Raw genomic sequence first — 20,079 nt, forward strand, 5'->3', positions numbered from 1 at the left:
GAAATGTTAATTGGAAACATGTGAATTTTGTAGTTTTTAAATAGCACAGTGGTGGTCTTTGTTACTGTGTTTTGAGCCAAGAGTAATCTTTTCCATCCTTAGGGTCTTATGACAGCAGAGGGGCTCTGGGAGCTTTGATGGCTTGTCTACGAACAGCTAGAGCTCATGGACATCTTCAGTCTGCAACTGATGCCTGGAGGGACCTTGTGTCCAGTGCAAGAATAAAGCAAGGCTTAATTCATCAGCACTGCCAAGTAAGTAAACAAAATAACTGGGAATTCATACATGCGGTAGATCCCTGATTCATTTATTCATTTAACAGTGCGATATAGAAGCTCCTACATTATGCCCAACACTGTTTTAAGGGCTCCATAAGAAGGATGAATAGAAAGGGAAGAGTATAAACATTGCACTCAGGCTACTTAAAGTTTAGTTGAGAGAATAAGGAAACCTGCATAAGACAACTGGAAACTCTTAGAAGACAATGCAGATACAAGTGTACCTTTATGCATAAAGACTGGGGAAGCTTAGAAGAAGAGATTGATCTGAGTATAGATGGTGGTTGAGTAGGAAAGTGGTAAATGTGATCTGAGGAGGGGAAGCACTGGCGCCTACTCAAAATGGAAGGACACAGTAAACAAGGGCTGAAGGGTGACTAAAGACATCATTTGGCTGGAGTGGAGTATTTTGTCCATTTTATGGAAGGCTCCAATGCTTGGTTGAAGATTTCAGATTTTATCCAGTTGGTAACTGGGAAGCAGAGCCACTCTGCCTTCAGCCAGGAAGTGGCATGAATGGAAACAGAGATGAGTTTCCAGAGTGGGAGCAAAGAGAAACCAGTGAGATGTTCAAGACAGTAATTGGAGAGTGAGATGATGTGGTCCTGGGGCAGAGTGGTCACTGAGAAAAAAGAATGAAGTTGAGCATTACTGTGGAATAAGAATCTCTAAGATTTTTGACTTTTATAAAATACCCAATTTACACATTTAATAAAATAATTTTATAGGAAATAACCACAGGAACTTTGGGATTATGGAACCTTTCTGAAGTACACATGGGTAAACTGAGGTTTACCTTCCCTCCCCCCCCACCTTTGGTAGCCTGTGTAAATAATTAAACCCGTCAAGTGGTTTAGGCTTTGCTTATTTCATTGAAAAATTAACATTTTATTGCTTGATGTATTTTAGGTACGGATCGATACATTAGGCTTGCTTTGTGAAAGTAATCGAAGCACAGAAATTGTTTCCACAGAAGAAATGGAGTGCATTCAGTTCTTTATCACATACAATCTTAACAGTCAGTCTCCAGGAGTGCGGCAACAGATTTGTTCTCTTCTTAAAAAGGTAAAATTTCTCTTCAGAAAGTGTAGGAAAGTGGTGAACTTTGCTCTGGAATTATTTTTAAAAAGAGCCCAGATCCGAGGAGAGCGTGGGAATAAGGGTCATGGGATTGGACTACCACAGCTCTTCGTGGCCCTTCTGCAAATGCTTTGTTCTGGGATTCCATAAAGTTTATATTTGAGGTTAAAATCCAGAGTGAAAAGTCCTTTCACTCTGGTGTAATAAATCAGCCTTGAACTCTTTTTTTGAAAGAAAAAAAAAAATCTAGCACTGGAGTTTTCAGGGTATAAGGTACTTTAAGAAAACTTTAGTAAGAGGAGGAAGGATGTCTTTGTATTTTTATCGTTCCTGTAAGTGCCTCAAGAAATGGTCATTATTGAATAATTCAGCTTGAATTAATCACCGGACACACTTCTGGAGTGAAGAGTTGGTAGAGAGTAGAAGTGAGTATGTCATCTTTAGGTTCATGCCAACCTAAGGGAAATAGAACTGTGGCTTTATGACTGGATTCTGATTTGCAGTAATGTTTGGTTTTTGGTTTTTAAAATGTAAAGGTTAATTTTCTGTCAAAAAGAAACACTGTTTAAATACTGAGTTTAAAAACCAGTACTCCCCTTTCCTGAAGTTTTAGTCTAAAGAATTTAGAAAGTTCTTCCTTTGCCTTTCAAGCTGATGTTTAAGGTTATTGTGGCTCACGTATGCTTCATTTTTCTTCTTCTCAAAGTTGTTTTGTAGGATACAGGAAAGTTCTCAGGTACTTTATAAACTGGAACAAAGTAAATCCAAACATGAACCAGAGAATGAGTTAACCAGACAGCACCCTTCTGTATCTTTACAGCAATATAAGGTAGGTGGTAGATTTCTAGATATACAGATTTTTAAGAAACCTAAAACAATTTTGAATAAACATTAAAGAGAAGTAAATACTCTTGGTGAATAGTATTTCTGTGCTTTTTTCCTTCAAGCTGGGTTTTACATATTCCTTCTAGTGCTTTGGAACTTCTCTTAAGGTAGCCTGAGTTGCGGAACCAGTGCTGGACTTTAAGTCTGTTATAGAATAACATTCTGGGAAAACTGGACAGCTACATGTAAAAGAATGAAATTAGAACACTCCCTAACACCATACACAAAAATAAACTCAAAATGGATTAAAGACCTAAATGTAAGGCCAGACACTGTAAAACTCTTAGAGGAAAACATAGGCAGAACGCTCTATGACATAAATCACAGCAAGATCCTTTTTGACCCACCTCATAGAGAAATGGAAATAAAAACAAAAATAAACAAATGGGACCTAATGAAACTTAAAAGCTTTTGCACAGCGAAGGAAACCATAAACAAGACGAAAGGACAACCCTCAGAATGGGAGAAAATATTTGCAAATGAAGCAACTGACAAAGGATTAATCTCCAAAATTTACAAGCAGCTCATGCAGCTCAATATCAAAAAAACAACCCAATCCAAAAATGGGCAGACAACCTAAATAGACATTTCTCCAAAGAAGATATACAGGTTGCCAACAAACACATGAAAGGATGCTCAACATCACTAATCATTAGAGAAATGTAAATCAAAACTACAATGAGGTACCACCTCACACCAGTCAGAATGGCCATCATCAAAAAAATCTACAAACAATAAATGCTGGAGGAGGTGTGGAGAAAAGAGAACCCTTTTGCACTGTTGGTGGGAATGTAAATTGATACAGCCACTATGGAGAACAGTATGGAGGTTCCTTCAAAAACTAAAAATAGAACTACCATATGACCCAGCAATCCCACTACTGGGCATATACCCTGAGAAAACCATAATTCAAAAAGAGTCATGTACCACAATGTTCATTACAGCTCTATTTACAATAGCCAGGACATGGAAGCAACCTAAGTGTCCATCGACAGATGAATGGATAAAGAAGATGTGGCACATATATACAGTGGAATATTACTCAGCCATAAAAAGAAACGAAATTGAGTTATTTGTAGTGAGGTGGAGGGACCTAGAGACTGTCATACAGAGTGAGGTAAGTCAGAAAGAGACAAAACAAATACCGTATGCTGACACATATATATGGAATCTAAAAAAATAAAAAATTGCTCTGAAGAACCTAGGGACTGGACAGGAATAAAGACTCAGACGTAGAGAATGGACTTGAGGACACGGGGAGGGAGAAGGGTAAGCTGGGACGAAGTGAGAGTGGCATGGACATATATACACTACCAAACGTAAAATAGATAGCTAGTGGAAAGCAGCTACATAGCACAGGGAGATCAGCTCGGTGTTTTGTGACCACCTAGAGGGGTGGGATAGGGAGGGTGGGAGGGAGACACAAGAGCAAGGAGATAACGGGGATATATGTATACGTATAGGTGATTCACTTTGTTATAAAGCAGAAACTAACACACTATTGTAAAGCAATTATACTCCAATAAAGATGTTAAAAAAAAAAGAGAATTACATTAATGAGCTAACCTCGATGTTTTACAGTTTATGTGAGCCAGATGAATTTAGTGCTTTAAAAAAAGGTAATTGGCAGCCCTGATTCCTCCACCCCTCCCCGGGGTAGATGACTGCTGCATCTGAGCCCGTTTCCCCTTTCATCTAACATGACTTAACGGTGGCTTGATGTTTGTGACTCCTGGCCCATGGTCCAGTTACAGAGCTTCCTCTCTATCCTGTTTTGGAGTGAACTTGAAGAATAGGACTGGATTTCAGGGTACCAGGTTAATGTCATGGATGGATCCCCAGATATAGCAGCTCCAGTCTGGGCCAGGGCTCAACTTGACAACCTTCAATTTCTGTCCATCAGAACAGAATGAGCTTTTCACTGGTTTCTTACTCCAAATCTTTCCTCTCAGAAGCAGATGCTTATTTTCTCCTAAGACCCAGATAGAGGACAGAGCTCATCTATTTTATTTCATTTAGGGAAACAACTATAATAAATGATATATTGGAACCATGCTATACTTACTACCTACTAAAGGTTAAAAATCATCTAAAGAAGAACATTCCTATACAAAGGCTGAAATCAGCTTCGTCTTCGTAAAATCTCAACAACAAAAGATGAGAAAGTCACAACCTAAACTTGACATGATTAGTAAACAATTCTGCCACTGACTACTTGGCTTACTTTCATGAGTCTACTTAGCTATAAGTGGGATGAGTAACCTCTCTGAAAAGGTTGGTTTTGAGGATTAAACAAGAAATGTTCTTTGCAAACTCTGAATCACTCTAGAAAGCCTTCCTGGGCATCATTAAAAGTAACTAGAGTATATATTGAGCATCTACTGTGTGTGTGTAACAGTTATATTTTAGCCCTTTTTAGATCATTGCTAGATCTCAGAAACACCTTGCTTCTTTTTGCAGGGGATAAAATGACATTTGTGAAATCTCAATTAGGTACTTAGAAACACAAAACTGATTTTGTGGTTTGACATTCTGAATTTTCGTGTATGCGTGGTTTCTTCGTTTTGCTTATGAATATATATTTTTTGAAAACTAGTCCTTTAGAGTCTTGATCTGAGTCAGTCTCATAGTTCTGATATTTTCTCCCACCTGTAGGCTCTTGTGGCTTTTGGAGGTTGCAACTTTGGAACTGTTGTATCATCGTCATTAGAATAGTGGGTGTCGCGTGCGGTGTGTGGTGGACTCAGTGCCAGTCAACAGACTAAGTGCTGGGGAGAAGAGAAGGCTATGAGTGGGAGAAGGTGTCTTCTAGTATAGTGAAGGAGGTTATTTCATACCTAAATAATAGCTAGAGTACTTAAAAATATGTTAGCTAGAGTACTTTCAAGTATAAAATGCTTTATATCCGTGTTCTCCTTTAATCTTTAATGATGAAACTGTGAGATAGGCATTATTATCCTCACTTAACAAGTGAGATAAGTGAAGCTTGGAAAAGTTGAATGAGCAAACTATCCAAGGGTCCTCAGCCAGGAAGTGGTAGAGCCTGACTACAATCCAGATCTGCTCTGGACAACCAAATCGGAATAGTTTCTTCCCTACTACCAGCTTGAGGGAAGGCTTGGAGGTAAGAGAGTACAGGGAAAATTTGGAGAATGGTGAATTCACTAGTATGAATGACATATAAGATACTTGAGGGACAGAGGATTTTTTTTTTTGGCCACGCCCCACAGTATGTGGGATCTTAGTTCCCCGACTAGGGATCAAACACATGCCCCTTGCATTGGAAGCACAGAGTCCTTTTTTTTTTTAACTATTTGTTTTTTTAAAAAATATTTTATTTATTTGGCTGTGTCGGGTCTTAGTTGCGGCATGCAGGATCTTTCGTTGCAGTGCGCAGGCTCTTTGTTGCGGCGTGCAGTCTTCTCTCTCATTGTGGTGTGTGGGCTCTAGAGTACACGGTCTCTCTAGTTGTGGCACATGGGCTCCAGAGCACTCGGGCTCAGTAGTTGTGGCACGCGAGTTCCACGGCATGTGGGATCTTAGTTCCCCAACGAGGGATCGAACTCGTGTCCCCTGCATTGGAAGACAGATTCTTAATCACTGGACCACCAGGGAAGTCCCCGGACAGAGGAATTGAATAATGGGAAATGAGTTAGAAAATCAATTTGGGGATGGGTAGCCGAGAGTTTTGAATGCTAGGCCATGGTATCTGGAATCCTCACCAAGAGCCATTAAAAGGGACTAGAGCATATATTGAGCCCTTACTATGTGTGTAGTACACTGTGTTCAGGACATAAATGTCTAAATTGTGGTTCCTGCCTCCATTGTGGTTACACTCTAGTTGAGGGAAAGAACAACTATATCTGAAAATATAATTGACACTGCAGTTAGGATAAGATAAATCCTAAAGGATGAACTTGTTGCCATTTAATGTGAATATTATACTACTCATTTATAATTAATACTAGTTTAGGATATTTTCAATAACTACCCTATTCCTTTGAAACCCAATAGAATTAATAAACTAGTAAACTCTTATTTAGGGCTTGTAAAGGTCTACAGGATAAATCCCCAAGATTGTATGTCCTTGACCAAGGAAATGAATGCAGGAATCCTATCTAAAGACGGTTGGGACTAGGGCTGCTTATATGCTGCTTAGTTACAAATATATGTTGTCAGGGCATAGCAGTGTATGAGAGGCTTGAGAATCACAGCTTTTCCTTATATGTTTTTCCTTTGGTCTTATGGAGAAATTATTATTTTTTTTAATTAGAGGAAGAAGACTTTATCCTGGATAAACTATTTCCCACATTGCTTTTTTTAATTGCATTTTACTAAAAGTTTTCATTTCTAATCATTTGTATAAACAGAAAGGTAGAATAGGAGTCTCAGAGAGGCAGATAGAAGACAGTGGAATAGCTAGATCTTTGTCATGAAATATGTCATTATAGCTAAATACCACGTATTTATGAAATGTATCAAGTAGTATATATTGGATATGTCTTTGGTCATTTTAAAACTTAAAAAAAAAAGTATATATACCTTTGATGCCTGAATGCTTCTGGTGAAGAAAATCAACATTCATTCAACTTTAACACAAGTCAGGGCAGAATGGATCATGTTTTCACCAGAAAAATGTTTTTTCTGGTCTGGACTACATTTAGAATTGTACTTTTTGTTGTTGGTTTTGTTTTTTTTTTAACTTAAATCAGGTATAATTGACATAATAGTTTCAGGTGTACAACACAGTGGTTAGACATTTGTATATATTGGGACATGATTACCACATTAAGTCTAGTTAACATTTGTCACCATACAAAGTTACAAAAAGTTTTTTTTCTTAGCAACTTTCAAATATACAATGTAGTAGCATTAACTATAGTCACTCTACTCTACTGTATATTACATCCCATGGCCTATTTATTTTATTTTATACCTGGAAGTTTGTATCTTTTGACTCTATTCACCCATTTTTCCAAATCCTCCCCCACCCGACCCCTGGCAACCACAAGTCTGTTCTCTGTATTTATGAGGTTGGTTTTTGTTTTTGTTTATAATTGTTTTATTCTATATAAAAGAGAGATCATGCAGTCTTTGTCTTTTTCTGTCTGATTTATTTATCTGTTTATCCATCCTTGGACACTTATGTTGTTTCTATATCTTGACTGTTGTAAATAATGCTGCAGTGAACATGGGGGCACACATATCTTTTTAAATTAGTGTTTTCATTTTCTTCCGTACTTCTTGTTGACTCTACAAAGATAGGGTTCACTGAAGTCATGAGCTCATGGTCAAGGGTGCCAATCTGCATTGTCAAGCAAAGTGAACAACTAGTATTGTTTTAAAAAATCTTTTCTCTCTAAATTAGAAAAAACTTCACTCTTCAGAGTAATAGTAGTGATACTTTCAAGATAACCTATTGTGAGTTAGCTCAATTATACTTACTGTAATTTTTTTTTTTTTAGAATTTCATGTCATCCATTTGCAACAGTCTTTTTGAAGCATTATTTCCTGGCTCTTCCTATCCAACTAGATTTTCAGCTTTAACCATTTTAGGCTCAATAGCTGAAGTATTTCCTGTGCCAGAAGGTAAGTTTTCAATCATGTTTGGGGAAAGTATTTGTTTTCTTGCAAAACATACTCTTTCAATATTTTGTTTTACTTGAAGTTTCAGGTTTGTTGTCTTTTGTTTAGATTCTTATCGGAGGTGTTAGTCTCATTATATAATTCTTATTTGGACATAATTCAGTTTGCCAGTAAGGGGCATAAGGGAGAGAAACTTTTCAGTGATTGTTATTTGCTGACCCAAAACTAGAGTTTTCATGGATTATGCTTATTATGAGATGAGTTGCTGCCCTCACTCCCCTAATTTGTATGTTGCTATTTTAGGATAGTGCCCAATCTGTTCTCTAAATTTAAAAAATTAAAATAATAATAGTTTCTCTTATGTATAACATTCCTCAGTGAGTCTCTGTGGTTAAAATGTGGTTTCCCTTATATGCTGTCTGTTTCATAAGTCTGAATCTGGTTTTGGAAAGACAATATAAGGATGTCATTTCCAGGCATTCTGGTTTAATCATACCCTTTGTTGTATCTCCTCTGTGGGGTACTCAACAGGATGAATATTTAACTTCCTTCTTTGCGTTGTTTTATTTTCCTTTTTTTTTTTTTTTAAGTTTTTTAAAAGATTAATTAATTTATTTTTGGCTGTGTTGGGTCTTCATTAATGCACATGGGCTTTCCCTAGTTGCCGCGAGTGGGGGCTACTCTTCGCTGCACTGCACGGGCCCCTCATTGCAGTGGCCTCTCCCGCCGCAGAGCACAGGCTCCAGATGCACGGGCTTCAGCAATTGTGGCTCGCGGGCTCTAGAGCGCAGGCTCAGTAGTTGTGGCGCACAGGGCTCAGCTGCTCCGCAGCATGTGGAATCTTCCCGGACCAGGGCTTGAACCTGTGTCCCCTGCATTGGCAGGCGGATTCCGGATTCCCAACCACTGTGCCACCAGGGAAGCCCTTATTTTCCTTTTTGACAAGAAAAGATTCTTTTTATCTCCATACATGAATGTATGTGTATTTTAATGATGATTTCTTGTTTGTGCTCAGTCTTCCTTGACGGTGGACAAACAGGAAAATGTACTGCTCTTTTGGAGGGAATGGCCAAAGGACCAGGAAGCTTTACACTATAGTCGGATTTTTTTTTTTTTAGTTTAAATTTTTAGGCAAAGTATAATTTTTTGGCAGTTATTTGCTGTTAATACAGACTTGCTTCATTTGAAGAAAACCATTTTTTTCAAGTTTTTGTTTTGAAAAAGTTGAAACTAACAGCAAAGTTTCAAGAATAGTTCAGTGAATGAACTAACAACAAAGTTTCAAGAGTAGTTCAGCCATGAACTCTCTACTTAGATTCATAAGTTATTCTGTTGTGATATTTGCTTTATCTCACTGTTTCTCTCTCATTAATTTTCTTTTTTAAAAAAGTTTGTTTATTTTATTATTTATTTTATTTTTGGCTGCGTTGAGTCTTCATTGCTGTGCGTGGGCTTTTCTCTAGTTGCGGAGAGAGGGGACTACTCTTCGTGGTGGTGCGTGGGCTTCTCATTGCGGTGGCTTCTCTTGTTGTGGAGCATGGGCTCTAGGTGCATGGGCTTCAGTAGTTGTGGCACTCGGGTTCAGTAATTGTGGCTCACGGGCTCTAGAGCGCAGGCTCAGTAGTTGTGGCACACGGGCTTAGTTGCTCCGCGGCATGTGGGATCTTCCTGAACCAGGGCTCGAACCCATGTCCCCTGCATTGGCAGGCGGATTCTTAACCACTGCGCCACCAGGAAACCCCTCTCATTAATTTTCTAACCATAACACAATGATCAAATTCAGGAATTAATGTTGATACAATGCTGTTATCTAATATACAATCCATATTCAAATTGTACCAGTTGTCCTAATAAGTGGCTTTTTATAGAAAAAAATTTTTTCCCCACAATCCAGGAACCAGTCTAAGATCACACATTGCATTTAATTGTTATGTGTCTTGAGCCTCTTTCAATTTGGAAATTTTCTTATTTCGTGACATTAACATTTTGGAAGAATGTATCTCAGTTTGGGTTTGTCTGACTGTTTTCTTATGACTTGATTCAGGTTATGCATTTTTGGCAAGAATACTGCATAGGTGATGTAGTTTCTTTCTCAGGGCATGATAACAGGAGATACATGATGTTAGTTTGTCCCATTATTCTTGATAAATTGGATCACCTGATTAACGTAAGTGTAGTAGGACAAAAAATGACCTCCAAAAGAAACCCATACCAAATTCTTAGAACTCGTGAATGTGAACCTTACTTATTTAAACCTTACTTATTTAGGGGTTTTTGTAGATATGATTAAGTTAAAGATCTTAAAATGAGATAATCTTGGATTATCTGGATGGGCCTTAATGCCATTGCAAGTGGCATTGTAAGAGGGAGACAGAGGGAAATGTGACAAAAAGAAAAGGAGGAGTCATTGTGATAGTGGTGGTAGAGATTGGCATGCTGTGGCTATAAGCCAGGGAATGCTGGCAGCCACCAGAAGCTGAAAGAGACGAGGAATGAATTCTCCCTTAGAGACTCGAGAGAGAGCATGGCCCTACAGACACCTTGATTTCAGACTTCTGGCTTCCAGAACTGTGAGAAAATAGATTTCTGTGGTTTTAAGCCACCAAGGTCATGGTAATTTGTTACAGCATCCACAGAAAATGAATACAGGAGTACCCATCAGTTTAGGGAATTTCAGTGGTACTACAACTGAATTTAGAAAATAAGGTTTTACCTGAGAGTGATTGATTATCCATTTAACAAAAAGTTTTCTGTGCATTCCTATATTTATAGTTACACCTAGGTGTGAGGGAAATATCTAGGCTGAATTATACTGGTAATTTTTCAATTGAGAGAATAGTTTAATATATTTAAATATACTTTAAAAGTGAAAAACCTGTGTCATCTTCCTAATGAATGAGCCATGTATAATTGGGCAGTGACTGATGGCACAGTATTGATGTTAATTAAACAACTGGGAAGTAATGTAAATAGAGCAAACCATACTGTACCCATTAACTGTAAAGGAGGCTAAAGAAGCATGACTGAAAAATACAGGATAGGAAATGTAAACTCATTCTTCATCTTTATCTCAAGAATACTAATGTAGGTTTTTATATTATTTTATAGAAAGACCGTGATTTGGGATTAGTTAAAATGGCTTTTGCCTTTCCTCAAGTATGTCCTAGTTCAAGAAGAATAAGCCACATGCATCTTTCTCATTTGGAATAAAATGTCACAGTATTCATGGTGAAAAATTGGATTCTACAATTAGATTAAAAGGGTTTGTTCAACAAATAATTTATGTAGTGCCAAGGATATACAGTGTACAAAACGGAGTGCTTCCGATTTTAGAGCTTAGACTTTAGTGAAGATAGACAGTAAGTCAACAAGTGATACATAGAATTTCAGATGAAGATAAGTAGTATGAAAAAGTATTTCAAGAAGAAAAGTGCAGGGAAGTATAGAGTGCCTGGGAGGTTGGGAGTAATAGCTCTTTCATACAATGGTGTCAGAGAAGGCTTCCAATTTGAGCAGAGCTCTTAAATAACCAATGGGTCAAAGGGGAAATTAGAAAATACTTTGAGAGGAAAGAAAACAAAAACACAACTTATCAAAACTTATAGGATGAAGCAAAAGCAGTGCTAATAGAGAGATTTATATAACTGTAAATGCCTACATTAAGTAAAAAAAAAGATCTCAAATCAATAACCTAACTTTATACCTCATGGAATTAGAAAAAGAAGAGCACACTTACCCCACAGCTACAGAAAGAAGGAAGTAATAAAGATTAGAATGGAGATAAATGAAATAGAGAATAGAAAAACAATACAGAGAATCAGCAAAACCAGAAGTTTTTTTTTAAGATCAACAAAATTGACAGTTTTAGCTATACTAAGAATAAAAAAAAGATGTAAATCACTAAAATCAGAAATAAAAGTAGAGACATTTCTACTGACCTTACAGGAAATAAAAAAGATTGTAAGACAGTACTGTGAACAGTTATATTGTATTTCTAATAAATTAGGTAACCTACATGAAATGGACAAATTCCTAGTAATACACAAATTGCTGACTCAAGAAGTAGAAAATTTGAACAGACCTATAACAAATAAAGAGATGGAGTCAAAAGCCTCTCAAAAGAAAAGCTCTCAGCAAAGAAAAGTCCAAGGGGAGTGGCTTCATTGGTATATTCTGCCAAACATTTAAAGAAGAATTAATGCCATTCCTTCTCAAACTTCAAAAAAATTGGAGAGGAAGGAACATTTCCTAACTCATTCTATGAAGCCAGCATCACTCTGATACCACAAGAAAAGAAAACTACAGCTGTATCTTTTATGAATATAGGTGCAAAAATTCTCAAGAAAATGCTAGAAAACCAAATCCAACAGCATATTAAAAGAATTATATACCATGACTAAGTAAGTGGAAGTTATCCCAGGAACACAAGGGTGTTTCAGCATAAGAAAAGATAGTAAATGTAATACACCACATTAGAACAAAAGAAAAAAAAAACATGATAATCTCAATGGAGAAAAAGTATTGACAAAATTCCACACCCTTTCAGACAAATAAACACTTAGCAAACTAGGAATAGAAGAGAACTTCCTCAGTATGATAAAGGACATTCATGAAAAGCCCATAGACAACACTGTATTCAATGGTGAAAGACCGAAAGCCCCTTCCCTATGATCAGGAACAAGACACAGATGCTCACTTTCACTGCTGCTATTCACCGTTGTACCAGAAGTTTTAGCCAGAGGAATTAGGCAAGATAAAGAAATGAAAGGTGTTGGAATGGGAAAAGAAGAGGCAGATTTGAGCAGAGGTGTGATTGAAGTGACAAAAACTTCATTTGCTTGCCCTATGAATTTCACAGGGTTGGACTAACTTGCGAGTTAAGATTAAATGAACTCACATGCTGATTTATATTGAGCAACATTCCTCTAATTAAGCATAGAAATGTTTTCAGGTATTACAAGGGGTTAATTCGTTAAATGTTAAAGGTTCTTCACATCCTGCTATGAAATCCATTATTCCCATAGGTTTAGTCTTAGCCTTAAGAATTAAATAGATTTGGTGACTGTCATCATTCTTTTTTTTTTTTTTTTAAGATTGATTGATTGATTGATTGATTGATTGCTATGTTGGGTCTTTGTTTCTGTGCTCGGGCTTTCTCTAGTTGCGGCAAGTGGGGGCCACTCTTCATTGTGGTGCGCAGGCCTCTCACTATCGTGGCCTCTCTTGTTGCGGCGCACAGGCTCCAGACGCACAGGCTCAGTAGTTGTGGCTCACGGGCCTAGTTGCTCCGGGCATGTGGGATCTTCCCAGACCAGGGCTCGAGCCCGTGTCCCCTGCATTAGCAGGCAGATTCTCAACCACTGCGCCACAAGGGAAGCCCTATCATCATTCTTTAGTGATAGTTTTTCTGTTAATTTCTTTGTTGGTTGAAATTCATCTTTTTTCGAGAAGAGTTTTTGGGAAAATGTAGCTCTTAATTTCTTGCACATTCAAACATGTTTATATTGCTGTTATACTTGATACTGAAATGGGATTTTGATATGTAGATTTTCATCACCCCTTTTCTCCCTAAGGATTTGGTAAGCATTGCTCCACTATCTTCTAGCACTACATACTGCTGTGGCAAAGAGTGAAGCAAGCCTGATTTTTTCCACGTTGTAGATGAATTGAACTTTTTGCCTGAATGGCAAAAAGATTCCTTCTTTACTGTTGATGCCCAGGAATGGTATTAGGATATGTCTTTTTTTTTTTTTTTTTCAATAAATATAATCATTTATTTCAATGGTTGATAATTTAAATGTTACTTTAAAAAAATCAACCTGTTCACACATTTGTATATTAAACACTGGAATGATTATTACATATTGATAGTAATTCTAACCTTTTTTTTTTGTAAGTAACAATCAATCTTTATTTAAAAAAAAACAACTGGGGATAATATTCTTATAATAGACTGTGGGCAATGCAGATACCTTAACTTATCCATCAATTATGATTATCTATGTTATAATAGGAAATTCACAGAGTAATCCACCTACTCAGATATTTATTTGAGGGAGACCTAACATTCTGTTTTGTTTACATCACTGCCTCTTCCATCCTCCACTCTGATTCTTTCAGTCAGCCAAACCTAAGTACAAGTAATACATGTAGTTGAATGGGTGCCTAGGGAAAACTACATATTTGAATAAGATTCAAATCAAACAGGCAGATTTTTAAATTATTTAAAGGATATGTCATTGTATTGATTATTCTATGTCAGTTCACCTAAGACATGGTAGGACTTTGGATTCTAGGACAAGAAAGTTTATGAAGGTTTTTTAAAAAGATGTATTCCTGAATTTATTTGTTTGTACTTGTTTATTGGAAAAATTACTTCGGTATCTTGTATATAATATATAACTTTTTGAAAGAGAATGAAATAGTTTTAAACAAATTTTAAAAAACTATTTATTTCCTTTAGTTTGTCTCTAGGTATTTTTTGATTTCCTCTTTGATTTCTTCAGTGATCCATTGGTTGTTTAGTAGCATATTGTTTAGCCTCCGTGTGTTTGAATTTTGCAGTTTTTTTCTTGTAGTTGATTTCTAGCCTTATAACGTTGTGGTCAGAGAAGATGCTTGATATGATTTCAGTTTTCTTAAATTTACCAAGGCTTGCTTTGTGGCCTAGCACGTAATTTATCCTGGAGAATGTTCCATGTGCTCTTGAAAAGAATGTGGACTCTGCTTCTTTCAGATGGAATGCTCTTTAAATATCAATTAAGTCCATCTGGTCTAATGTGTCATTTAAGTCCTGTGTTTCCTTATTGATTTTCTATCTGGATAATCTGTCCATTGATGTAAGTGAGGTGTTAAAGTCCCCCACTATTATTGTGTTACTGTCAATTTCTCCTTTTATGTCTGTTAACATTTGCCTTATATATTGAGGTGCTCCAATATTGGGTGCATATATATTTACAGTTGTTATATCTCCTTCTTGGATTGATCCTTTGATCATTATGTAGTGTCCTTCTTTGTCTCTTGTGACAGTCTTTATTTTAAAGTCTATTTTGTCTGATGCTAGTAATGCTACTTCGGCTTTCTTTTGATTTCCATTCGTGTGGGATACCTTTTTCTATCCCCTCACTTTCAGTCTGTATGTGTCTCTAGATCTGTATGAATTTCTCATAGGCAGCATATATACGGGTCCTGTTTTTGTATCCATTCAGCCAGTCTGTGTCTTTTGGTTGGAGCATTTAGTCCATTTACATTTAAGGTAATTATTGATATGTTACGTTCTTATTGCCATTTTGTTAATTGTTTTGGATTTGTTTTTGTAGGTCTTATTTTCCCCCCTTTTGTTTTTATGGTAAAACTTATATGATAAAAACTCTTCAGAAAGTAGGCATAGAGAGAACATACTTCAACATAATAAAGGCCATATATGACAGACCCACAGCTAACATCATACTCAATGGTGAAATGCAAAAAGCATTTCCTCTAAGATCAGGAACAAGACAAGGGTGCCCACTCTCGCCACTTTTATTCAACATAGTTTTGGAAGTGCTAGCCACAGCAGTCAGAAAAAGAAAAAGAAATAAAAGGAATCCAAATTGGAAAAGAAGTAAGACTGTTACTGTTTGCAGATGACATGTTGCTATACATAGAAATTCCTAAAGATGCTACCTGAAAACTACTAGAGCTCATCAATGAATTTGGTAAAGTCACAGGATACAAAATTAATATACAGAAATCTGTTGTATTGCTATACACAAACAACGAAATATCAGAAAGAGAAATTAAGGAAACAATCCCATTTATCATTGCATCAAAAAGAATAAAATACCTAGGAATAAACCTACCTAAGTAGGCAAAAGACCTATACCCCCCAAACTGTAAGACACTGATAAAAGAAATTGAAGATGACACAAACTGATGGAAAAGTACACCATGTTCTTGGATTGGAAGAATCAATAATGTTGAAATGACCATACTACCCAAGGCAATCTACAGATTCAGTGCAATCCCTATCAAATTACCAATGGCATTTTTCACAGTACTAGAATAAAAAATTTTTAAGTTTGTATGAAAACACGAAAGACCCCCAAATAGCCAAAACAATCTTGAGAAAGAAGAACAGAGCTGGAGGAATCACTTTTCCTGACTTCAGACTATACTACAAAGCTACAGTCATCAAAAAAGTATGGTACTGGCACAAAAACAGACAAATAGATCAATGGAACAGGATAAAAAGCCCAGAAATAAACCCATGCACTTCTGGTCAGTTAATCTGCAACAAAGGAGGCAAGAATATACAATGGAGAAAAGACATTCTCTTCAATAAGTGGTGCTGAGAAAACTGGACAGCTACATGTAAAAGAATGAAATTAGAACATTCTCTAACACCGTATACAAAAATAAACTCAAAATGGATTAAAGACCTCAATATAAGACTGGATACTATAAAACTCTTAGAGGAAAACATTGGCAGAACACTCTTTGACATAAATTGCAGCGATATTTTATGGGTCCATCTCCTAGAGTAATGGAAATAAAAACAAATAAATGGGACCTAATTAAACTTAAAAGCTTTTGCACAACAAAGGAAACCACAAACAAAATGAAAAGACAACCTATAGACTGGGAGAAAATATTTGCAAACGATGCTACTGACAAGGGATTAATTTCCAAAATATACAAACAGCTCATATAGCTTAATATCAACAAAACAAACAACTCAATCAAAAAATGGGCAGAAGATCTAAATAGACATTTCTTCAAAGAAGACATACAGATGGCCAACTGACACATGAAAAGATTCTCAGTGTCGCTAATTATTAGAGAAATGCAAATCAAAGCTACAATGAGCGGGAATTCCCTGGCGGTCCAGTGGTTAAGACTCTGTGCTTCCACTGCAGGGGGCCTGGGTTCAATCCCTGCTCAGGGAACTGAGATCCTGCAAGCACAAGCTGTGTGGTGTGACAAAAAATATATATATATACTACAATGAGGTATCACCTGACACCAGTCAGAATGTCCATCATTAAAAAGTCTACAGATAATGAATTCTGGAGAGAGTGTGGAGAAAAAGGTACCCTCCTATACTGTTGGTGGGAATATAAATTGGTGCAGCCACTATGGAGAACAGTATGGAGATTCCTTAAAAAACTAAAAATAGACCTACCATATGATCCTGCAATCCCACTCCTGGGCATATATCGGGAAATGACAAAAACTCTAATTCAAAAAGATACATGTACCTCAGTGTTCACAGCAGTACTGTTTACAATAACAAGACATGGAAACAACCTAAATGCCCATTAACAAATGAATGAATAAAGAAGATGTGGTGTGTGTGCACGTAGACATACACACACACACACACACAATGGAATACTACTCAGCCATAAAAAAGAAAGAAATAATGCCATTTGCAGCAACATGGATGAACCTAGATATTATCATATTAAGTGAAGTCAGAGAAAGACAAATATGATGTCAATTATATGTGGAATCTTAAAAAAATGATACAAATGAACTTATTTACAAAACAGAAAGAGACTCACAGACAAAAAAACTTATGGTTAGCAAAGGGGCTAGTGGGGTGCAGGGGGGACGTAAATTAGTAGTTTGGGATTAATGTATACATACTACTACGTATCAAATAGATAAACAACAGGGATCTACTGTATAACACAGGGAACTATATTCAATATCTTGTAATAACCTATAATGGAAAAGAATCTGAAAAGGAGTGTGTGTGTGTGTGTGTGTGTGTGTGTGTGTGTGTGTAAATATATATATCTGAATCACTTTGTTGTACACCTGAAACTAACACAGCATTGTAAATGAACTATTCTTCAATTTTTAAAAATGGTTATTGAAAAATATTTCCTATTTGTAGAATTGTAATACTTATTATTTTATCATTTTAGTAAATAAATTATTGGAAATATTTTTTATGCTATTGTGGGTAAAATATAAGATGTGAGTTCTTATACTAACTTTCTATAAATTTGGCCAAATAACTTCAAAATGTTGATTTCCTTTTCCTGCTGTTCACTTAAAAAAAATTTGTTTTTAAAATTTTTAGGTAGAGTCCAAACAGTATATCAGCTGAGTCATGATATTGATGTTGGTCGTTTCCAAACGCTAATGGAATGTTTAACTGGCACTTTTGAAGAAGTGAAAATTTTAGCATTTGATCTTCTAATGAAGTTACCAAAAACATTTGTACAATTTCAGGTATTTGGGCTTTTCTTTTGTAAGTGTAAATGTGGCGTATGCATGAAAACTTTCTATCTTAGCAGCAGTTAAAGCAATCTGTGGATTGTCCAGGCTCTTTGCATCTGCCTTCTTACATCTTCTGTTTCAGTTATCATTAATACCTCTCCTGTTGCACGTAGTGGAATGGAGAAGGTAGGGATGGGTAGTGGGGAAGGAGGAAATACTGTAAGAGAAACAAAATCCAAATCAGTGAGCTTTGCTTTTTAAAAAAAAATTGTTTTGATATAAAGCGAGGTGTAGGAGGCAGTAGGTTTTATTGTTTACAAGATTATTGGTAGATTTCAGTTAACTGTGGTCTCCCCAGTTCCCTTGGACATGTTAATATTCGATCAAAACACATCACTTACAGTAACTTGATTTTTTTTGAGATAATCTCCCTGCATAGTAAACTGGGAAGCTTAGTGTAAATGAGGTAGAGAACATGTTTCTGATCTTCCAACAAGCAATAGCTAAACTGAGACTGAAACTCAGAGTACTTGAGGTTAACAGCATTTCTCTCCCTGGGTGTTCTACCCCATCCCCAGCCCCCATGCTCTTCCTGATGCCTTGCACTTCCTACTGTGGGGTGAGAATCAAAGATGGGCTCAGGGGTGAAGGCAAAGCTTGGGGATGGGTCTTCAGGAGACCCCATAGCCCAGGTACTTGGCTCTACCCTTGAGGCTTATTCTAGGGCAGTGAGGTCACCAGCAGCTGTTGGGTCACTGGCTCTAGAGCTTTGCTATGGCTCCCTGTTGGAGCTGTATACAGGCCACGGGAGCCTTTAGGGGTGGTAGCTGAGCCATGGTCTGGGCTCTAGCTGTTAGGCTCTGTTTAGGTATGGCAGCTTGTAGATGCAGTGGGATTCTGTAGGAGCACATGTCAGAGAGCCTAAGGTGTCTGTTTCCACTGCTTCTGGACGGCATTGCAAAATCTCAAACATCTCTTCTGACTTGGGTTCACATTGAGAGTTGCTCCCTAGTGTTCACCTGTCCTGGTGGTCTTTCAGGTGCCCTGATGAGCAGAAACTTCTTTGGTGCTTAGGCTGGTAACTTTTGTACTTTATAAGCATTTTTAAAGAAGATGCTTTCTCTTTCTCTATCTCCCCTTCCACCAACCTTTGCCTCTTACCATTCATCACACTGTAGCTTCGTATCATATGTATAACTATGCCTCATTCCTGGCTAGTATTTTGAGAGTATCTGGAGTGGGGAAAGGTATATATTATAGCACCTATATGAAAGACCTGGTCCTTACATGAACTATGAAGGCCCCTCAGGGGGGCTCTGTGTATCTAATTTGATAAACATATGCTTGGTATATAGACACAACTTATAGAATTCAGGAAACTTAGTAGCACATATGGCTTGCTATAGGATTCTGGTAGTTATATATCTGGTCTGGCTTGTATGTTAGTAAATGGTCCCAGATTCAAGATTTTAAATTCAAGATTTTAAAATATTAGTTATGTATTATATTTTCAAAGTCTTTCTTTGGGTATACCCTATGTAATATGTAATTAGCTTTTTAATGTAGCTAACTTGAAAACATTTTTTGAATGCTAGCCTAATCTCTCTAAGGATCTGTATATTCATATTTTAATGGCATATCTTTCTAATATATGACTTTACTACTCACCTAGTCTCTTGCCCTTCTTCTTGTGGAGCTACATATCCAAGGTCTTTATATTTTGATTGACCTGAGATGATAGAACAAAGATGCTCTTTTAGATTCCAAAGGCTATTTATTTTGTTTCTTACTAATTGGTTAGTTAGTTTAGGGACTTAACTGTCAGTTACAAAAAATGGTTGAGATGCTTAATTGATTCTTTCTAATATTTATTTAGATTTGAGTTTTAGCCACTGTCTTTCAGTTTTTTAGGTCATAGAAAATTAAACAGCAAACGGCAAAGAATTTAAATAGAAATAGGCTGATATTTGAGTCTATTATTTGATATTAGAAGACATTATTAAATATTGGATACCTAGATAATGATTTTTTCCCTTAT

At 36.7% G+C, this 20,079-nt stretch overlaps 1 protein-coding gene across 2 annotated transcripts in view; it reads left to right on the forward strand.

Moving 5' to 3' along the window:
- THADA (THADA armadillo repeat containing) overlaps positions 1-20,079 on the forward strand; it is a 314,299-nt gene that overhangs the window by 24,929 nt on the left and 269,291 nt on the right. For both annotated transcript variants that reach the window (XM_057557813.1, XM_057557812.1), the window contains exons 12-16: positions 103-254; positions 1,188-1,343; positions 2,065-2,187; positions 7,709-7,832; positions 17,902-18,053. In XM_057557813.1, the coding sequence (XP_057413796.1) occupies positions 103-254; positions 1,188-1,343; positions 2,065-2,187; positions 7,709-7,832; positions 17,902-18,053 (707 nt within the window). The remainder of the gene's footprint in view (positions 1-102; positions 255-1,187; positions 1,344-2,064; positions 2,188-7,708; positions 7,833-17,901; positions 18,054-20,079) is intronic.

This window comes from Balaenoptera acutorostrata, chromosome 12 (genome assembly GCF_949987535.1).
Source record: "Balaenoptera acutorostrata chromosome 12, mBalAcu1.1, whole genome shotgun sequence".
NCBI classification, from domain to species: domain Eukaryota; kingdom Metazoa; phylum Chordata; class Mammalia; order Artiodactyla; family Balaenopteridae; genus Balaenoptera; species Balaenoptera acutorostrata.